At 49.1% G+C, this 20,055-nt stretch overlaps 1 protein-coding gene across 1 annotated transcript in view; it reads right to left on the bottom strand.

The window, feature by feature from the left end:
• DNAH9 (dynein axonemal heavy chain 9) overlaps positions 1 to 20,055 on the bottom strand; it is a 193,979-nt gene extending 173,924 nt beyond the window's left edge. The window contains exons 1-12 of the mRNA XM_035561934.2: positions 19,868 to 20,055; positions 18,063 to 18,221; positions 16,559 to 16,689; positions 14,266 to 14,477; positions 13,840 to 14,073; positions 11,469 to 11,636; positions 9,009 to 9,125; positions 7,485 to 7,635; positions 6,352 to 6,466; positions 4,292 to 4,360; positions 2,929 to 3,055; positions 197 to 452 (exon numbers count right to left, since the gene is read on the bottom strand). Coding sequence (XP_035417827.1) covers positions 197 to 452; positions 2,929 to 3,055; positions 4,292 to 4,360; positions 6,352 to 6,466; positions 7,485 to 7,635; positions 9,009 to 9,125; positions 11,469 to 11,636; positions 13,840 to 14,073; positions 14,266 to 14,477; positions 16,559 to 16,689; positions 18,063 to 18,221; positions 19,868 to 19,929 — 1,801 coding nt within the window. The 5' untranslated portion in view covers positions 19,930 to 20,055. The remainder of the gene's footprint in view (positions 1 to 196; positions 453 to 2,928; positions 3,056 to 4,291; positions 4,361 to 6,351; positions 6,467 to 7,484; positions 7,636 to 9,008; positions 9,126 to 11,468; positions 11,637 to 13,839; positions 14,074 to 14,265; positions 14,478 to 16,558; positions 16,690 to 18,062; positions 18,222 to 19,867) is intronic.

Below are 20,055 nucleotides of genomic sequence, written 5' to 3'. Positions count from 1 at the left end.
CCCACAACCCCAGCAGAGCAAGGGGACAGGAAAAACAGCAGGTAAGCCGGGTGCTGCCCTTCATCTCCCCAGCACTGGTTCCGCTGCCATGCTGGGAGCTGCAGCTGGGAACCAGGTGACAGATGTTGGGCACGTGGGAGAATGTGATGAGACCCAAGGGTAGGTACTCGTGTTCCCTAACGCACAGCTAGCTCACCCTCCGTCTTCCAGTTCAGTGTTTCCTCTGCCTCTTTCAGCCTCAGGTCAATATCCTGCAGCTCCCCCTGTATTAAAGGGTACTCAACCTCCAGGACTGTCTTCAGGATCTTGTTGTATCTGTTCACCATCAGCTCCAAGTTGGCCACCATCTGTCGGTACGATTCCTTGGAGGAATAGATTGCTGCAGCCGTTGGTGGGATGTCTCCCATCTGGCTGCCGCACAGGTAGCTCACCTCCCTCAGCACTGAAACCAACTGGAAAACGAGACAGAGCTGAACACAAGACAATCCCCCCCATTTAACTGGCAGACGCTCTTCAATCATTTCTGAATGTTTTAGGATTTTTCTGCTGTTTTGTTCACAAATCTGCATGCTCTGAAAAGCACCCAGACACCTCATAGTCTGTACTGTCTGTCTTCCTTTGATCTCTGCCTCTGGTTTTCTTTCCTGCCAAAGACAGACGGCTTTGCTAACAACCACGCAAGTAAACTACATGCAGCCTCTAAAAGCCACGATGAACTCTGAATCTTTCAGCCATGCTCATCAATAGTCTGTCAGGGATATTTTGTCTGCAAGCAGAGCTTAGCAAACAGTTACCTAAGAAAAAGATAAGATGGACCAGATTCTGGTTCTGTTGTTTGCTGGGGCTGAGTGGCATTAAAATATAAACAAATACTGTGGCCCAAACCCAGCGACTCCTGTTTCAGTGTGTCCACCTTCCAACAAAGCCTTCTGCTGCCGACCTCTCCTAGCCCAACCAAAAGCACTCAGCGCCACTGAGTGTCTGAATAGCGATGGGCTACACTAAGAGGGTTTATTAAATTATAAACCCGGTATAAATGTATGCTTGCAACAAAAGGAACAGTGAGGTCTTCCAGCATGATATATCACTTTTAAGACTAAAAATCTTCATTCAGTTTATTGGTAAAGTGCTTCTGGAACTGCACATGTTGAGAGGGTGACAAAAATTTGGCATGTTGTACAGGCAGCAGCCAGGGTGAGGACCGCTCCTGACTGTGGCTGAGCTTGGGGTGCAGCTCCCTAAAAATCACTCTCCTTTTAGGTTGGCAGACTGTGTCATCCCTTCCTTTGAAGGCATGGGGAAGAAATCACCCTCTGATCCCATTCCAGTAGTGCCCTTTAGTCCCAATTCCCTGCCCCAGTTTCAGACAGGAAAACTGGGAAGCTGCAGATATAAACAGAAGCAGGTGAAGCCATAAATCCATGGACTGAACAGCCAGGAGTCACTGCCCTGGGTGACCCCAGGGGCAGGAAAGGGTTCCTGAAATCTCCCCAGCACCATCTTACATTAGCCAAAATCTGACACCCAGCAGAACTGGCCAAGACACATGGAAAGCACACTTCCTGGGAAGGGAATTCATAATATACTCACAGCATCTTCAATACCAAAGTGACAACGAACGCAATGAGAAGAAGAAGGAAAGCAGGGATGGAGAAGGGTGCAGAGGGTACTCTGGAAAGGGGGCTGAACGAGAATGGAGTGGGAGGAAAGGGAAACACATGGGGCTGAGGGAACAAGATGGCAAGAGAGATGCAGCCAAGTTCTCCTCCTTTCTTCTTTGTACTGGAAGGTCTGGGACATCCCCACCACAGGGCTGGAGTTGTCTTCTCCTCGCTCTCCTTCCTCCATTGAAGGCAAGTTCTGGAAGACTCTTCCATGCTGAAGGGTTGAAAATACACCCTTCTAGGCAAAATGAGATGCTCACATCTATTCTGAAGGGGATGAAGGGGCAGCTAAACAGACATCTGGGGCACTGGACAGTCCTCAGTGTGAAAAGCTGAGAAGAGCAGTGCAGAAACACTCAAAGACTGCCACAAGAGCTGAGAGCAGGCATACTCAGCACATCACAGGCTCCAAATCCTCTCGCCAGGGTGGAAAATATCCCGAGGCCATTTGGCTAACACCTTAGCACGGAGCTTCCAAGAAAAAAGACAAATCCTTTGGCTAAGGGCCAAGCTTGAATGAGCTGTAAAACCTAAACATTTGAACTGCAGCATACCCCAGGAAACTGGGAAGTTTTTGATGCCAACATGTCCCTGGCCCCTAAGATTCAGCGTCTCCCCATTAAATGGCATTTTTACATTTCACAGATCCTGGCTCCCACCAGACCCCAGATGCTCTCAGTCCACTGCTGGCATCTGCCCTGGAAAAGGTGGATGGTCCATCCTACCTGTGCTTGAGACAGGGTTTTGAGAAACTCTAGGGGACAGAGAAAAGATCTTAAATCTATTCTAAGCCTCATGCACTGCAATAAAGGAAAACCAACAGGCATGATACTGCAGTAACAAAATAAACCCTTCATGGGGTATTTTATACCCTTCCAGGAAGCCCAGAGTTCACATACACATAACATGAACCCACCTCTGTAGATGATGCTCCAACAGTCTCCAAACCAGTAGCAAGTCTCATCTGAAGATGCTAACACCAGTTAAATATTGGGTACTCTGGGACTTTCTGTGACTGGTTGTCACCAGAATTTGCTCTGCTTAAATCTCAATCCTGATAATTTATCGGGAGATAGAGCCCACAAAGAGGATGGTAAAGTCATGTTACTCATCACAGAAGAGGCTCCACAAATGTCAGCAGAACAGATCCGATACCAGTCCCACCAGATCTCGCTTACATGATGGGGTACACTGAGAAAAAAACTGCACAGCAGGGAGACATGCCCACAGACAGGCAGGAATGGTAGCTGGCAGCAGTTTTTACCTGGGGATCAAAATTGACTGTGATCAGTTTGGTTTCTGGATCTCGTCGGATGAGTGGTTGAGTGAGGTTGTACTGTGATTTTTCAGAGACCGTCTGGGACCAGTCTACATACAGCTTTTCCTGATACCTGTAGGGAAAAACAAAAAAACATCCACCGTGCCATGTAGCTACTGAGCCCACAGGATGTGCGTATAATCAAATGAAAGTCCACTTCTGAGGGTTGAAGAACATGCAGGATGGGAAAACCCATCCACACCACTTCCACAATTAACTTGACTCCAAAGACAAACACCCCAAAACCAGTGACAGAGTCAGGTCAGGAGGATAAACACTCAAGTACCACTTTTAGCAGATTTGGAGACAGACTTGCAAAGCATTTCGCCTGAAGACAGATATTTTGCCTAACAGATAAACAACTACTGGGCATTTCCCAAGTGTCTACGCAGGACAGGTGCCTAAAACCATACAAATCCTGGGGGGTGGATGCAGTTGCTCTCACTTCTCTTAGAGAAGGAGACCATCAGCTTCATGGAAATGCAGCACTTTGAGAACTCAGTGACACTTCTGGGGACTGAAACTGCGTCCTGTTACCTCACATGACTTGTACAGTACCAACCACCCAAGCAACAAAGTCCCTTCCGAATCACATTGTCACCTGAGCGCTCTGGGAAATGTCACCCAGAAAGCACCTCTGTTGAAGTCACCCAGGATTCTCCCATTGGTCTGCCCCCTACTGAAATGCTGCACCACAACTATCAGCTTTTTTTTTTTTTGCTTTTTTTTTTTTTTCTTATTTTGATCACTAGGAACAGGGCTGCTTCCACCTGCCCAGTGTTCCCCAGGGGTCAGGGTCAGGTGTCCCAGCTCCCTTCACTGCTGACAGACAGCAGGCCCTGCAGGGATGTGTCCTCGCTGGGGAGGTGGCCTCGTCCCAAGGGAAAGCTCAAAGCGATCAGTTCAGATTTAATGTCAAACTTAGTATCTTTAAGTGAGGGACAATAAATCTACTTCAAATTGTGGAAAATACGCGTTACAGCCCATGTGGATACATGCTGGGAATGGGCACAAGCAGCTCGGACTTCCAGTCAACTCCGGTTTTCTACCACAGCAGCTTCTACACCCAGCAGAAGCTTGGACCAATGCTAGGCTGCATGGAACCCATTCCTCCCAAGAAAGCTTCACATTGCAAGACATCACAGAAAGACTGTGGCATATAGCAAAAGGATTCCTCCTCCTCTCTCATCAGAGGACCCCCTCTGACTTAGAAAGGGACATCTCAGGCCTTGGACTGGCAAACATGCTGGGAGGTGGGTTAGAGAACGTTGTTTCATACAGCTACAGCCTGGCCCGCACCACCCCTTACCTGTCAAGCAGCTGGAGCATTTCTTCATACTTTTCTATCACCCTTCTTCCTTCAGCAGAGTCCAGGCAGCTGGTAGCACAACAGAAAAGTTCAGCATTACTTTGCCCATGGAAATGTGCATTTAGCTCTGTAAGACTGCAGTCGGTATCCACCCCCTTCCCAAGATCACCCTCCAGTTTGTAGGGCAGACTGTTACTGACTGGGGACATTGCATTTCACCCCACCATATCACCAAAAATCAACTTGCTGCACGAAGAGTGCAGTGGGGCTTGGGCAGCCTCTCTCATGTGTTTGTATGGCAATCTGCAAAATGGGAACCACATACAGGGAGGAAGAAGAGATCAATGCTACTGGAGGAACACTGGCCTCTTTAACATATCCAATGCTCCCAGCTTCACATACTGGGCTTACACAGAGTATGGCGACCCCTGTTTACCAACCAGCACTTTCTGAGTTTAAGGAGGCTCAAAAGGAAGCAGCACGTGGGTCCTGCTGAATGCAGATCTTTGCAGTGCCAGATTTGTGTCCCATAAACCACAGGAGCAAGGAAGAGCAAAGACATCCCACAGCGCAGGAGGCAGAACACCAGCCACACTGCCTGGGCTGTACAGATGCCTCCAAACCCAGGGAGGCAACCAGCCAAAGTAATTCTTTTAAGAATTCTTCTACAGGTTCACCCACAATTTCCAACATTTCCTGAAAATAGTTGCTGATCTTGGAGGATATTTTGACAAAAACTGGATTAGCTTAAAACCTAGCAAAATCCCAGCGAGCTCAAAGGACACTTTGTGTCTACTGCAAGTTCAGCTGAAAGCACAGGGAGAGCTCAAGAGGTCACCACTGGACAAGCACTGATCAAGCCCCGGCAAAAACATCATTCTTCCTTTTTAATCCTTCTCCCTTTTCAAGTTGTATTGCAGGAAACAATCATGTTGCTCCTGCTGCAGGCATGTTAGTAACTGCTCTAAACAGAGGGAAGAAAATCAGTGAAAAATGCAGGTCTGGGTCCTTCTTCATGGTTTGTGAAATTTGCTATTCAGATTCAAACAGGATGTGATAACCTGGGCTCTGTGCTGGGGATGGTCCAAGGGCCTGTCTCATTGCACTGATGTCTGTATTGTTGCAGAATAACAGTGCACTTAAAGACACTTACATAATGGCAATACACAGTGAGAGAAGGCTGCAAATATTGGACACTGATAGACAGGGCTTATTTGGGTCAAGCACATAAAAAAAAGTGGATCCATTTACTCAGAATCACCTCTAGTACAAGTAAAGCTATTGCTGTGAGCCACAAGGTACAGTCCCTGGGGTGTCTTCAGTTTTCCTAGGTCCGACACTGTTTTGCTTATGGCACTTTTATATGCTGTCTCATCAATGTTGAAGTCTACAGGTGGTGTCATCAGGTGTGGTAGCTGGGAGCTGCAAGCGTGGGGTTACATTTCTCCAAGACGACCCACAAGAACAAACATTTGGGTGAAAAATATCCCAGCACTAGTTTCTTTCCTAGGTCTTGGGAGATTTCTCCCTTGTTTAACACTGAGCAAGCTGTCTTCTGCCAGTGCCCAGGCCATGTCCTCATGTGTTCACCAACCTGAAACTCAGCTCTTTCAGCCTATCTTAAAAGAGTCCAGCCCAGCACCTGTCGAGCACCCAAGCAAAGGCGCTTCACAGCTTGGGCAATCCCAGAATAAGAGCTGGAAGCCCAGGACTGGATTGTTCCCAAGGAGGTGCTGGAACACACATGGAGTGGGGTTGCTGAGGAAAAGGTTCCAATACGTCTTTCAATTGCAACCTAGAACTGTGCCTGAAAGCTGAAAAGCCCATGTAGTATCCCACTGTGCCTCTTAACCACTTCCAAACAAATCCAGTTAATGAGTTCCTTAAAAAAAGATCGTAGGGAAGTTGAAAAGCGCCAGCACTATCACTTCACACCTCTTTGACCAAGAAATATTTCAGCTATAACCATTGAATAACATTCAACACAGAACGAAAATCAGATTGATTAGAGAAAAGATATCAAGATGGTCATAAAAAACTTAGCTGGAACAGACACGCACGGATGTGTGATGTGCCTGAAGCGACCAAACTGTGCCTGGATTCGTGCTCTCAGCTCCCGAGCCCAGCCCAGCGCTCCAGCTACCACTGGCATGTTCTTGTGCACAGGAGGGGATCCTGGGGGGGCAGATTGAAATGGTATTTGACTGAACACTGCATTTGTAACCTCAAAGATGAATGAAAAGCAACTCATCTGTGTAAAACTGTGCTGATTTCCCAGCTTGCTCCCTTAAATCCAAGCACCTGATCCACTGATGCAGGTCTGTGACCAGGAGAGGACTCCTAGTGCCTCTGGACCTTGAATAAGGACCTGAGAATGTCTCCAATCAACTGAGAAGCCCAGTAAACATTAGGAATGGAGCTGATACAGAGGCATCCTTTGCCTGGGATGCATTCCCTGCTCCCCACAACCACTGGTTTAGGGATTTCTGACCAGGAGCTAGTTCTGACCATCTTGTCTCACACTCACTTAACACCCCTTAAATTCATGGCAAATGATGGGCCCTTCCCTCCATTAATCTCCCCGTTCCTTTTGTTAACCTGTACTAATTCCACCAATGTTGCCTCTTCTGGACCTTGTCTGCTTCCCGTACAAGCTTTCTGAGTTGAGTGAATGGTTTGTTACTCAAAAATCCATGCATAATCTAATAGGACCCTACCCATTCACTCCTGTTACAGCACACATGGGAAATACTAAACCTGGAGAAGGTTGATTAAACCCTTGGTTACAAAGTCCCAACTTGCATACTTCGCATTTACAGTATTACAAGGGAAACACTGTAAATTCACATTGTGGAGCACATGAGTGGGTTTGCAAGCCCCACGGAGTGTTAGAGGCAGCACATAAATGTGGAGAGAAAACTCCCGTCACACCCTTGCTAGGGGAAAAACACAGCAGGTATCTTCACTCTGAGCTACATACCATGTATACACATACAAAAAGATATTCCTGCCCCCCAACAGATTATTTGCTTTAATACTAAGAACAGAGATTTTGCAGGCATTTCCATTTCCACCAGGAGATGTAGCAGCTGAAAATTTTTGCAGTGGTTTTCTGGTTTCCCTAGAAAATACAAATTATTTTCCCCCAAAAATTCATCTAAATCCAATTCTCTATAAAATCAAATTTACTCACCGAGCTCCAGCTCTGCCTGGATGTGCCTGGAGTAGATCAAACTAGCATCATTCAAAGCACTGTTGAACATGCTGATGAGGACAGAGTATTTGTCAGCAGTATCCGCAGCGATTACTGGCCGCTCCAAAAGGCTCCCATACATGTACAGCAACTGTGGAAGGAAAAGAAAGCAGAGGGAAAGCAATCACAACCCTGATTTCTGCAGAGAAATCCACTGGGACTTCCTCACTAACCCAAGGGCTTCAGTAATGTGCAACAAGGGGCATGTGGAAAGGGCAACTTCCTTTCTTTACTTATTCTCTCTTTTCTTTACTCTATTCTTTCCAGATAGCTCTCCCTTTATTACAGAGCTCACATTTTCTCTGCAGGTGAACCATATCCCAATTGTCATTTTTCAAACACTTCAAAATTTGTTATTTTCTCAAAAATAACCTGAGGATAAATACTATCATTTTCTACGATTGTTTCAACAAACACTTATGTTAAGGTTTTTCAGAAAATACCCATTTAGTTTTTCTGCAAGATTGATTCATTGGTAAACAAAATAGCCTTATTTCTAGAAAACCTGAGCTTCCAGAACTGAACTATACCTGTGTACTACTGCATCCAGCTCTGGGGCCCCCAGTGTAAGAAGGACATGGACCTATTAGAGTGAGTCCAGAGGAGGCCACAAGGATGTTCAGAGGCTGGAGTACCTCTCCTGTGGAGCCAGGCTGAGTGAGCTGGGGTTGTTCAGCCTGGAGAAGGCTCCAGGGAGACCTCACAGCGGCCTGCCAGTGCCTAAAGGGGGCTGCAGGAAAGCTGGGGGGGGACTCTGTGTCAGGGGGTGTGGTGATAGAACAAGGAGTAATGGCTTTAAACTAAAAGAGGGCAGGTTTAAATTACATATTAGGAAGAAATTCTTCTTGGTGAGGGCAGTGAGGCCCTGGCCCAGGCTGCCCAGAGAAGCTGTGGATGCCCCAGCCCTGGAGGTGTTCAAGGCCAGGCTGGAGGGGGCTTGGAGCAACCCGGTCTGGTGGGAGGTGTCCCTGCCCATGGCAGGGGAGTTGGAACTAGATGATCTTTAAGGTCCCTTTCAACCCAAACCATTCTATGATTCTATGATATTAACAGTAATACCCAATTCATAGCAGCATTTTTTTTTTTACCAGGAAATCCTAGAAAAAGCATAATTCCTCCGACTCATGGACAGAAAAATAAAACTGGCAACTGAAAGCATGATTTGAACAATTTCTTAAACATTGAACAAAGCTCCATTTTGTCCGTCTTTATGGGAAGAGCACAAATACTCCCAAATCTTTCAGCAAACACCCTGCTAGCAGCTCTCTGGTTTCACAGTTTGTGAGGGACCTGTAAGCCTGAGTGTCACTGAGACAAGCCCCAAAGCTACAAGCCTCATTGTCCCACTGTCAGCAAACACCAGCCCCGTGTACCTGTAGACACAGCACCGCCTGCCCTCCTCTCATACAGCCTACCTGTCAGTTCCCTGATTTCCCTTCTACAAAATGGATGTGACATAAAAACCTTAAAGGCATGCTCCAAGTCCGAAGCATCATCAAAAGCCTGGATGAAAATAGTTGCCAGCCGCCGGTCGATGTCTTCTACTTTTTGCATGAAATCAAAGGCATCTTGCTCAAAATCCTGTAGGAAGGCAGAACAGCAAGCCATGAAATGGTTGTGGAACAACACCATGAAGGTACCCAGAGATGCTGTGGAGTCTCCACCCTTGGGGATATTCATTCTTGGAGATACTAAACCCAATTGGACACACCCTTGCTCTAGCTGACCCTGCTTTGAGCAGGGTGTTGGACTAGGTGGTCTCCAGAGGTCCTTCCAACTTCAACAGTTCTGCTTCTGTAACTTCCATCATCTTCTGGCACTAATTTCCTTGCCCAGATTGTAATAAATCCTTTGAAGCTGAAGAGCAAAAGCTTGTTTGTTTGTTTTTTCCTACAGGAAAAGAGCCCAAATCAAAGACTGGGCTTGACAAACTATGAGACTTCAGCATTTCTAATTTGGACAAAGTGGCTAAAAATTAGGCCATATGTCTCTTATCTGGAAGGACAAAGTGCAAGGCAACAGCTTTTACTATTACCATCACTGAGCTTCAGCAAGACCAGATACCATGTTTTAGCTGAAAAAAAGAGGTAACAGAAGGTGGAAAACTCAGGCACTGAAAGAATGAGCATGACACAGAAGGCCAAGGGGTCACCAAAATCAAGCCAGCCCCTGCAGAGCCATGGTCACCGCTCCTTCCATGCCCTCCACCCTGAAAGAGAAGCGATGTGGAGCAAGCAGCCTCCCAGCAAGACCCAACCAGCCAGCACTAGGGTTGTGCCTCCCACTGCAGAGATGTTACTGGGAACTACAGGGAGTGAAGTGTAAGCTGCCCATCACTGCGCCAGACAGGCCCTATCACCGTAGGTGCAAGGCACTGGCCTTGCATCCCGCTACCAGCACACTCACCCTTCATCCCAGTACAAACCTGAGCAAGTCAGAAGCCTGCTGGATTTTGCTCCAGGATTACCTTCCATTTGGACACCTGCTGTGAAGGGCTGCCCCATGAGCAGTGTGGGACGGGAGCTCCTCACCACCAAGCTGCCCTTTGGCCATTTGTTTTAGCACTCCCTCCTCTGGCTGCATGTATAGCCCTAACCCTGTCCTGCCAGCTAGATTTAACAAACTGATCCCAGGGCAAATGGGACAAGCAGCAGAAGAAATCGGAGATCCTCTGAGATCACAGGACACAGACTCCTTCAGTAATGCCATTCCCATCCTTCCTTCATAGCCTACCCAGGCTATGCTGCTTGGTGTCAAGGCCAAGAGTAGGACCATAAGGGGGACAGCAGCTCACTTGCTGTGCCCTGCTTGTATGACGTGTGCTAGTGTGAGCATCTGGGATCTGCATGGCCACTGAGCCATGACTTTGAGGACTGGGAATATTCCTTTAATTAAAGCACTACTGATATTTAAATATGGGGTTCTCGAATGCTGAGAGCACCAGATGTCATGTGTGCAACTAGACAAAAGCAAACAGATCCCCAGAGGTTACCCGAGCTGGCCTTCATCAGGCAAGCTAGGCACTGAGAGCTGGAAAGCAAAACAGTGTGGATGTTGGTACAGTTCGCACACCCAGCAAGCACAACCTACAGGAAAAGTTTGTGCAAAAGGCGTGAAAATGCAGGCTTCCCAACTGGAATGGTCTAAGGTCCTGAACTGGCAAGATACGGTCCTGAACCACCTCTGCACTGGTGTGGCCTCACCTCGAGTACTGTGTGCAGTTCTGGGCACCACAGTACAAAAAGGACGTGAAACTGTTGGAGAGTGTCCAGAGGAGGGCTACGAAGATGGTGAAGGGCCTAGAGGGGAAGACGTATGAGGAGCAGCTGAGGTCACTGGGCCTGTGCAGCCTGGAAAAGAGGAGGCTGAGGGGAGACCTCATCGTAGCCTACAGCTTCCTCACAAGGGGGAGTGGAGGGGCAGGCACCGATCTATTCTCTTTAGTCACCAGCGATAGGACCCAAGGGAATGGTGTCAAGCTGAGGCAGGGGAGGTTTAGGCTACACATCAGGAAGAGGTTCTTCACTGAGAGGGTTGTCAGGCACTGGAACAGGCTCCCCAGAGAAGTAGTCACGGCACCAAGCCTCTCAGGGTTTAAGAAGCGTTTGGACTGTGCACTTAGTCACATGGTCTAAAATTTTGGGTAGACCTGTGTGGTGCCGGGAGTTGGACTTGATGATCCTTGTGGGTCCCTTCCAACTCGGGATATTCTATGACTCTATGAACCTGCAAGAGCTCCCATATCTCTGCAGAAAAGGCCAGTGGCTCCCAGCGACAGTTTTCTCTGCAGTGACAGATCAGATCATACCAAAAGGAACAAAAAGGTGGGAAGAAGACAGCAGGACTGCACATGCACCAGGGCTTCATCGCTGCTCTGGAAACACATACATGGTGTTGGTGTTCCCAGAGGCTGGTCCCACCTACCGTGTTGGTCAGGTCGAGGCAGTCATAGGTTCGCTCTGCAAACACCTTGTATGCTTCCTGGAATTCCTCATACACATCCAGGACCTGCTGACTCAGGGCTTTCCCTTTAATCCCGCTGAACTCGATCTTTTCCAGCTTCATCAGGTCCAAGGCATTTGTCAGGAGATCCTTCAAAGCCAGCGGACACACACAGGTTAAGATGATGACAAAGACAATGAGAACAGTTGTCACAACAGGGAGCTGCGCTCGCTGCCGTGCTGTGGGACCTCCCCAGGCACACCACTGAGCAGCACACGCAGGAAGGGGGGAGCTGGATCCTGCCCACCATGGGCACCACTGGCTGTGCACAGCACTTCCCGTTCTGGTGGGACCTGCAGCTGCCACTGGAAATACTGTGCCAACTGTGAAATTGCTTTTAAGGGTAGTTAGGGGACACGTTCAAAACAACATGAGGCCCATCTCTACTGAGGTGGGTAGGTGGGTCTTTTCCTTCCCATCCTCTGCAGCCTGGCTGGGCCTGACCCCCCGGTGCCACCTCCCAGGACCCAGCCATGGCAGCAGCGCTGCCAGCACCGAGTCCAGCTCTTCCAGTAGGACTCCTGGTGGGGGGGGAGCGAGGGCTGGTTGGTGGTCTGCAGCCTCAGAGGACCAGCAGGAACGTGCTGATGTCAAGCACAGGGATGGACCTGCAGCCATCCGGAGCTCCAGGGACAGCCCCGAGCACAGAGCTCAGCACCCCAAACAGGCGGCATTCGGCCAGTGCCAATGCCTTTGGGATGGGGCTGCCAAATGGGACGCAGCCTCCCACGCTACACCAAGGCACCACCAGGCTTCGGTGCCACCCCCCAGGCAGGAGCGGGGAGATGCCATGTGCTTACAGCTCCCACCAGGGCCAGGCTTATCGGGAATGGCTTCCAGACAAGGGAACGACTGCTTGCTGAACCAACTGCTGAACCCTCCTGCACTGCTGAGGGTAGGGTGCTAGCACAGAGCCACCCCGGCCAGGCGGCAGGCTTACAGCACACGAGCAGTGCAAAACAGCAAAATAAAGTGGGGGAAAGCCCTTCTCTCTGCACATGTTCATGGGCTGCCTGTGCACCCATAACTGTAGCCTTTACAAAATTCTGAAAATAAATGCATGTGCGCTATGTAGAAAAAGAACATGCACTTTAACAAACACTTCATAAGGCAGAGGTAACAGATATAATAGCTGCCCTTCGCTTCGTCTTACTAGGTTGCCTGAAAAGAAGAGGGGAGAAAACAGAGACAGAGAGAGGCAGAAGCCTTCCTCATTAACAGGAGGTGCGCGTAATGCTTTTTATTATTATTTTACAGCTCACATCTCAGCCCCCTGCAGATCCTCCACCTGGCTGCACACGCTGCAGCCTTTCACTGTCCCTGGAGGTATGGGGCACCACGCCCCGCGCTCTGCCACCATGGCAGTGCACGTGCAGCTCAGACGCTCCATAATGACTTTCTTCTGTAGCCCATTTTTGCAGTAACCAAGCAATGAGCAATCGGTGCCCCAGAGCCTTTGCAGAGTTACAGAGCATAATTAGTGCCACTCATATTGTTCTCATGATGACCTGCAGTTACTCCTATGCCTATTTATATTCATCTCGACACTGGCAAGCATAATTTGGTTTACTGCACAGCCAACCTTACTGGAAACCACTGTTACGAATAGTTTTAAAACAGTCATCAGTCATGGTGATTTTCAACACAGGTAATCCAATAATGCATAAAAATATACAGCTTACTTCGGCCAGTAAAACCCTCTGTTCCACTACAGAGAACAAGAGAAGCAGAAGAGCAGCCCAGATCTGCCTTTAAATAGGTAAACGGGAGCTGCAGCACCCCAGGTTGACAGACCATCGGGCTCTGAAGGGATGACCTGGCGAGCACCGTGTCCCTGCTCCTCCCCAGGCCCATACGGCACAGCCAAGCGGTGCCCAGCCTTGAGGGGCACGCATGGCCTCTCCCAGCCAGGCAGGACCCTGCTCTGGGGTGTCGCGGGGGACAGGGCCCAGAGACAGCACTGCTTGATCCACAGCCCTCAGTAATCCCCATTCCCTTGCCCCAAAGGGCAAGGGAAGTCCAATGTGGTTCTCCCCCCATTGGCAAGGAGTCCGACAGGGTTCTCCGGAAGAACAAACACACCTACCAACACGAACAGAAGGACACAGCTGTGTAGCTCGCTCATTCACGGAGCAGGGCAAGGTAAAGCAAGGTCCCAGACTTGCTGCAACAGGAGACCTATGAGCAGCGAGCAGCCTCCTCCCCTGGCACCCAGTGAAGGTGTTAACAAGTGAATTCATGGCTACAGAGCTCTTCTGAAGGCCTGAAATATCTTTCAGGACCTGATCCTCACCTCCACCATCCCCAGTCTCTTCAGGAAACTGTCCAGCCTTGCAAACACCATCGTGGCATGGAAGTCCCACTCCTTCACTTCTTGGCCCGGTTCATAATATGTGTGAAGTTTTTCCCTTCTGTCCTCAAATGCCCCTTTGAATGCATTTAGGATGCTGAGCACCATTCGCACCTTGCCCAGGCTCTCTTCCATCTCCCCTTTTAGAAGGTCTTCTGGAGAGAGGTACACCAGGGCCTGGAACAACAAAATCACACCCAAGAGATCACTTCTGCCATCCCATCAAACAGCCACTTCTTGAGCTGAACATGTTTCAAGTTAAACGTGGCTTAAAAAAATCACTTTGCCACAGATGGGTTGGGGAGAGGAAGAGAGAGGAGACATCATTTTAAAAACTGCCCTCTGGAAACAGCAGTGCTGGCCACGCACCTGCTGGATGAGAAGATTGCAGATTTCCTGGAGCAGCACTACCACCCGCGCGGGTACGCTGTAGTGCTGGGAGGTGACCCAGGCCAAACACACCACGTGGAGCAGGGGGAGCAGGAGAGGCTTCACCTCGCTGAACTCAGCCCTCTCTATGGCCTCCAAATGGCGTCTGAGGGGCAGCAGGTGCAGGTGAATGTCCCGGGCTTCAGTCAAAGCTGTGAAGAAGCAGAACTGGTGAAGCCCACCCAGCTGTGGTGTGCCAGGTTATGGGCCAGAAAGCAAACCATCCCAGCAAGCACCACACATACTCAGATACCCATGCACTGAAAAATTTCTTGACCAGTGCTCATCTGAGGCAATAATCAGGAAAGGAGACAAACTGACAGCACGGCAAGGGACAAGGCAACAAAGCCAGGTCTGCAGCACCCATCTGGGGCCAGGCCACTTGAAGCAAGAGAACCACTGGGAGAAGCCGACCCAGCACTGTAAAGCAAAGCTGTCCAACAGCAAGCTAAAACTTTCAGCTACTCAGACTGATTTGATTTGTACATCTGTGTGACTTTACCCTAAAGAACTATGCTATAGAGCAAACACGTGAATAAAACCAGGTGATCATTATGTAACTAAATCCATAGACAAACAAGAAGTGACAGAAGTACCTGAATGCATATAAAGATAACCCCAAAATCCAAGATGAAGAAGAAACCCCAACTGGCAACACTGCCCTCCCAGCACGGATGCAGGGACACAGACATCAGCCATACCACCACACCAGCAGGGAGAGCACGGCACCAGGGAAAGGGACGGAGACTAAAAAGCTGATGCAAACAAATCTGAACTGTGCTGTAATGGGAATTCACACTTACAGCCCAAATTATCCAGTTAGTATTGCTGTAGCTGTACTAAAACCTAATATTGGTTGTATTTTGATTAGACTCTTAAAGAATTAATTAACAATGAACTCTTGGTACAGGGGGTGCTTCTCTAGCCCGAATAACTTGTACAATGTACAGTGTGACAAACATCCTTAATAGATTACGTGTTTCCATGTGGAGAAGTGAAGAACAGCGTTAGCTGCCAGCATGAACACAGCTAGCAAAGCCTGAGCAGCTGGGATGAAGATGGACGCAGAGGGTCATTCATGGAGAGGTACAGGGCTTGGAGCAGCAGGACGACGTTGCTTCTCACTGTTAGAGGGAAATTTGTAGTATTTCCTTTGGATGAACTTAACTCCCCTAAGCAAAGCACACTGGAATAAAGATTGTGCTACTTTCATGTAACTTCATGTTTAAGGCAGAAGTCTGCTTGATTAACGAGGAAAAATATGCTTCCTTCCTTACCAGACTTCTTATTAACAAAAGAAAAAAAAAGCCTTTAATTCCCTACACTAGAAAATGCAATTATTTCATTCTTTTCCTCAAAGCTCTCCTGTCTCACTGAATTGTGCCAGAATGGCAAAATAAAGAAGAGAAGATGGATCTGCTGGTGCACACCACCACCTACAGGCCACCCACACCACTCAGCTGCCTGAAAGAATCTGAAAAGGCGGCGAGGAGAGCTGCGGGCTGGCCAGACCTTGCGCTCTGGGAGGACATTCTGGATGGGGACATGGGCAGACAGCTCACTGCATAAAGATCCTCTGCGCAGCTTCGCAGGGGAATTTAAGTAATTTTCAGACAGGGCACAAAACCAATGGCTCAGACATTCACTGCATCACGGTTATAGAGGTTTTGGACACAGCTCAATCCCACCAAATGTTACTGGGGTGCCTTAAGCCATGCACCAGGCTTCTCGGGGCAGAATAAGCAGAGCTGAGCAATCCTGCACAGCACAGCCTGCAGGGTCAGGGTGGGAGGCCATGCTCAGCCCCGACACCTCCCCTGCAGACCGACACCACAAGACCTGGCGAAATCAGGTCTCAAGGTACACCGTGTTTCAGATCAGTCGAGGCTAGCCCTGCTGCATTACTGTGAATGCTTTATTACGACAGACTGAATTCCCAGATCTGCTCACCCTGACCTTTGAGAAAAGTCTAGCTCAACAGACCAGCGATCAACCTTGTCCCAGTATGAAAAAAAAAAAAAGCATTAGAACAAGCACAAGCAGACCAGTTTTACACCACAAAACAGCAACAGGGCTAGCAATGTGGTTGCAGTCCCCATGGTCACAGTGACCTCCTAATGGCCAGCACCATTACAAACACATTGAGCTTGAAACCAGTTAAACCAGGATATAAACAAAGGCCAGAAGTCAGCACATTGAATCCAGATAGGCTGAAGCTGCCCCAGTACCTCACCTGCTTCAACATCCATAAGCATAGACTTGAAGGCTGGGAAGTAGCTGCTCTCGATTCTCTCTAGCACCTCCATCATGTTCCTGACCTTCCTTGTCGTCAGCTGGTTGTAAATGCACTCCAGGTCATCACACCTACGACACCCAAGACATGTTACAAGTCCGTATTGGGTCAGCATCAGCTGTTCACACAAACCATCCATTTCCCTGGCCCTAATTCTGGATCCCCTCCAGCGTGAGTCTCAATGCTGAATGAAAACAGTAAGAAGCTTCTGAAGGAGGCACGGACAAGGCCTGCGGGACAGACAGCTGGCACTGAGGCTCACCATGCCAGCAGCTCCGCTACTGCTGAGGAAGCCACCAGTTATTTCTGCAGGCATTAGTGAGAGCTCTCCTGTGGGCTGGACTTTGTCCTAAGTCAGCCCATACCAACATGCCACAGAGGTTTTCAAGGGCAGGAGGGAATTCCCTGCCCTGTCTCCTGAGCATCTGAAGCCCACTTTGACAAGAGAACAACAGCCAGCTAAGCTGCACCATTTCCAGAAGGCCCTTCACAAAGCCGTCAAGTCAGCCCTTCTGACAGAGGGCTCTACCATCAGCAAAGTCTGCAACCATGGGTGGGTGCTCACACCTCACCCCTGCCAAGCACAGCTCAGCTGTGGGATCGAAACTCATCCACGTTGCTGTGGCACTGAAAAGTTCTGTAGACTTTGCTGTAGGGGTCAGGGTCTCCTTGCGGCCATGGAGAGACAGCAATGTCCCAAAACCCCTCTCATCCGCGAGCACCAGCTGCTCCTTTAGCCCCAGACCTACTGCATGCCTGTGGATAACAAACATGCTCCCAGACTGGCTGAGAGGACTAGCATATTCCAGCCGGGAGAGGCTGAGCTCAGAAATCAGCTCTGCATTTAAAAAAAAAAAAAAAAAAAAAAAAAAACATTGACAGGGCCTGTTAAAATCAGTAGATTCTTTAAAAATAAAAGATAGCTTCTGAGAAGGCTGCGTTAGTCTTCACTACGCACACTGGCAGTAGTAGCTGCATTAGTCTGCCAGTACCACAGGGCACAGCAACGAGCTCTTCTGAGGCACAGAACCAGATTTCTGTTTCTTAGGAAGTAAAATATCTTCTAGGCCTCAAAAATAAGTTTCTTGGGCAGAAAAAAGAAGATAGATCCAGGGAGGTGTCCATCAGCTCTTACTGCTGCAGCTGGTTCCTAGCGAACTGTGATGGTAAGAGCACTTCCAGAACTGTTCCCTCAAGATGTGAGGGGGCTGGCGCTAGGGCTACGTTAAAATACAGCCAGCTGCCCCCGGTCTCTGAGACACTTTGCAGATTGCGATTATTTTATGCGCGGGAGCAATTTGCCTCGGCTGAAGTCTTTCCACGAACCCGAGGCAGCCTGCTCTTTTCAACTGGCAGAGCAGCTCTGTCTGCCACCGGCACGCCCTCCTTCTGCCCGCAGCCAGCACCAGAGCCCACCACGCTCCAGCCGGGCTGCCCGGGGTACCTGTGCTTCCAGAACTCCAGCTCCACCTTCGGGCTGGGGTTGCTGCCTTGCAGGAGAGGCTCTGAGGACTCTTTCTTCAGTGCTCTCTGGATCTGGTAGCTCCAGTCTATGATAGCTGACTCAGTGGCATGCACAAGGGATTTATCTATCAGCTCCAGGCTGCAAAATAACAGACCACCCAGTTAACTTTGCTTTCCACTTGTTTATATTTATTACTCAGCTTTATCTGCTTCGAATGACCACGTGGGCGGCTGGATTTTACAGATTATGGTCTAGCTTCACATTTCAAAACCACAAAACCATCAAAAAATGTAAGATTTTGCCATTGCTATAATACAGGAATTACACCCTAGAGAAAATGAATGAAGCTCAACAGCAACCACAGCAATGTGGGCAGCAACACACTTGGATGAACGTGGTTTCATAAAAGGAATGGTGGAAGCGAAGAGCCAGCCGCCACCTCTCAGCACAGCCAGCCCCTGAAGCATCAGGTCTGTCCGGGCTCCAGGTCCAACCTGCAGAGCCACCCCCCCAGCAAAATGCTCTCTTCCTGCTGTTCTTGCTCAACCCACTCTCCCGCACCGCAACGAACTCTCTCGCTCTAGACGGGCTGGCACACTGCGGACAGGTCCCCTCACTGCCTTGGAAGCAGTAATGGCTCCTGCAACCCCACCTGCCCCACGTCCTGTCCTGAAGTGATCAATCCCGCTGCACTAACACAACTCCTGAGGCCCCACAGGGTGCAAACGTGTAGCCCAGGCACGGCGATGACACAATGTGCCAAGGGATCTGCCTCTGCCTGCAGTCCAGGCTTTGTTACCTTGCCCTGGGCCAGGCTTACAGCACTGCAGTGTTCAAAGCCCTTCCACCTCTGGCTTTGGGCACCAAGCTGGCTGCTCAGGGGGCCAGGGTGGAAGTTCCCCCCAGCTGCAATGTGAGCACCCTGCCTGACATATCAGCTAGCAAAGGATGTTAGAGATACTGCAAGACAAAGACCAGCTGCACACAGGACCCAGCCTTCCCAAGCTGTCCTGCCCAGCCAGAAACACTGGGGTGGTTTTCCTGGGGACTGTCCCTCAAGGACTGGAAGTGAACTTCAGAATCCAGGGAGGTTTAACCATGAACAGAGACAACTGAAATTACCGAAGTGGCTCATCTACATCTTGAAGAGAAACACAAGGAAATGCCGTGGGTGTCTGCAAAACCACCCTGCTTCTACAAGAGGATACATGCAACAGTTTCCATATCGCTGTATGGGACCATGAACAGTTTAGAAACTTGCAGGAAGTTGTAAATGTTTTTTCACGTACCTTTGAATAATAAATCTAGTTTTAAAGGGAGGCAGAATAGTTCTGACCAAGCAGGCAGCATGAATCATGAACAAGTGAGTCACGTAACTTCTAGCAGTGCATTTGTGGGGCATGCTCTGGCAGACAGAAACCAGAGGGAATTTTAGCCAGGAGAGCACTGGCTTCCTGTTCAGTGGCAACAGCAAAGCAGCAGAGGTTTTGCCCACAGGATTTGTTTTATCCCATCGACCCAAACAGTTTGTTGCTTTACTGTGTACCCTTTGCTTTTGCACTTGCTGAGCTTCACTCACCTGCCTGTAGTGTTGCATGGTCCCCAGAGACAGAGTCCATGAACATGAGAGCAGGTAGAGCAAAATACACCCATCCAGGCAGCCTGGATGAGCAGCAGATGATGGTGAGCAAGAAGAGCCACCACGGTCGGTGAGGTGTCCCCAGAAGACATAGCATACGCATCAGCAGTAGATAACCCAGAGGAAAGCACAGGGCAATACTCACAATTTCTCACGTTCCAGATCAATGTTCTCGATTCCCTCTGAGCCTGCTGGAAGAGGCAGCATGGTCCTGCCTTTTACTTGGCCAACCACCACGGAGACAGCACTTTTTAGGCTGTGAACATGATGTATAATGTCCTGCGACACCACTTGTGGCCAGCCCTGGTGGTTCTTACGGTTCGTCAGGATGGG

The sequence above is a fragment of the Cygnus atratus genome, chromosome 18, assembly GCF_013377495.2.
Source record: "Cygnus atratus isolate AKBS03 ecotype Queensland, Australia chromosome 18, CAtr_DNAZoo_HiC_assembly, whole genome shotgun sequence".
Lineage (NCBI taxonomy): Eukaryota > Metazoa > Chordata > Aves > Anseriformes > Anatidae > Cygnus > Cygnus atratus.
Note: the sequence above shows the minus strand (reverse complement) of the source record. Positions and strands in the feature narration are given on the sequence as shown.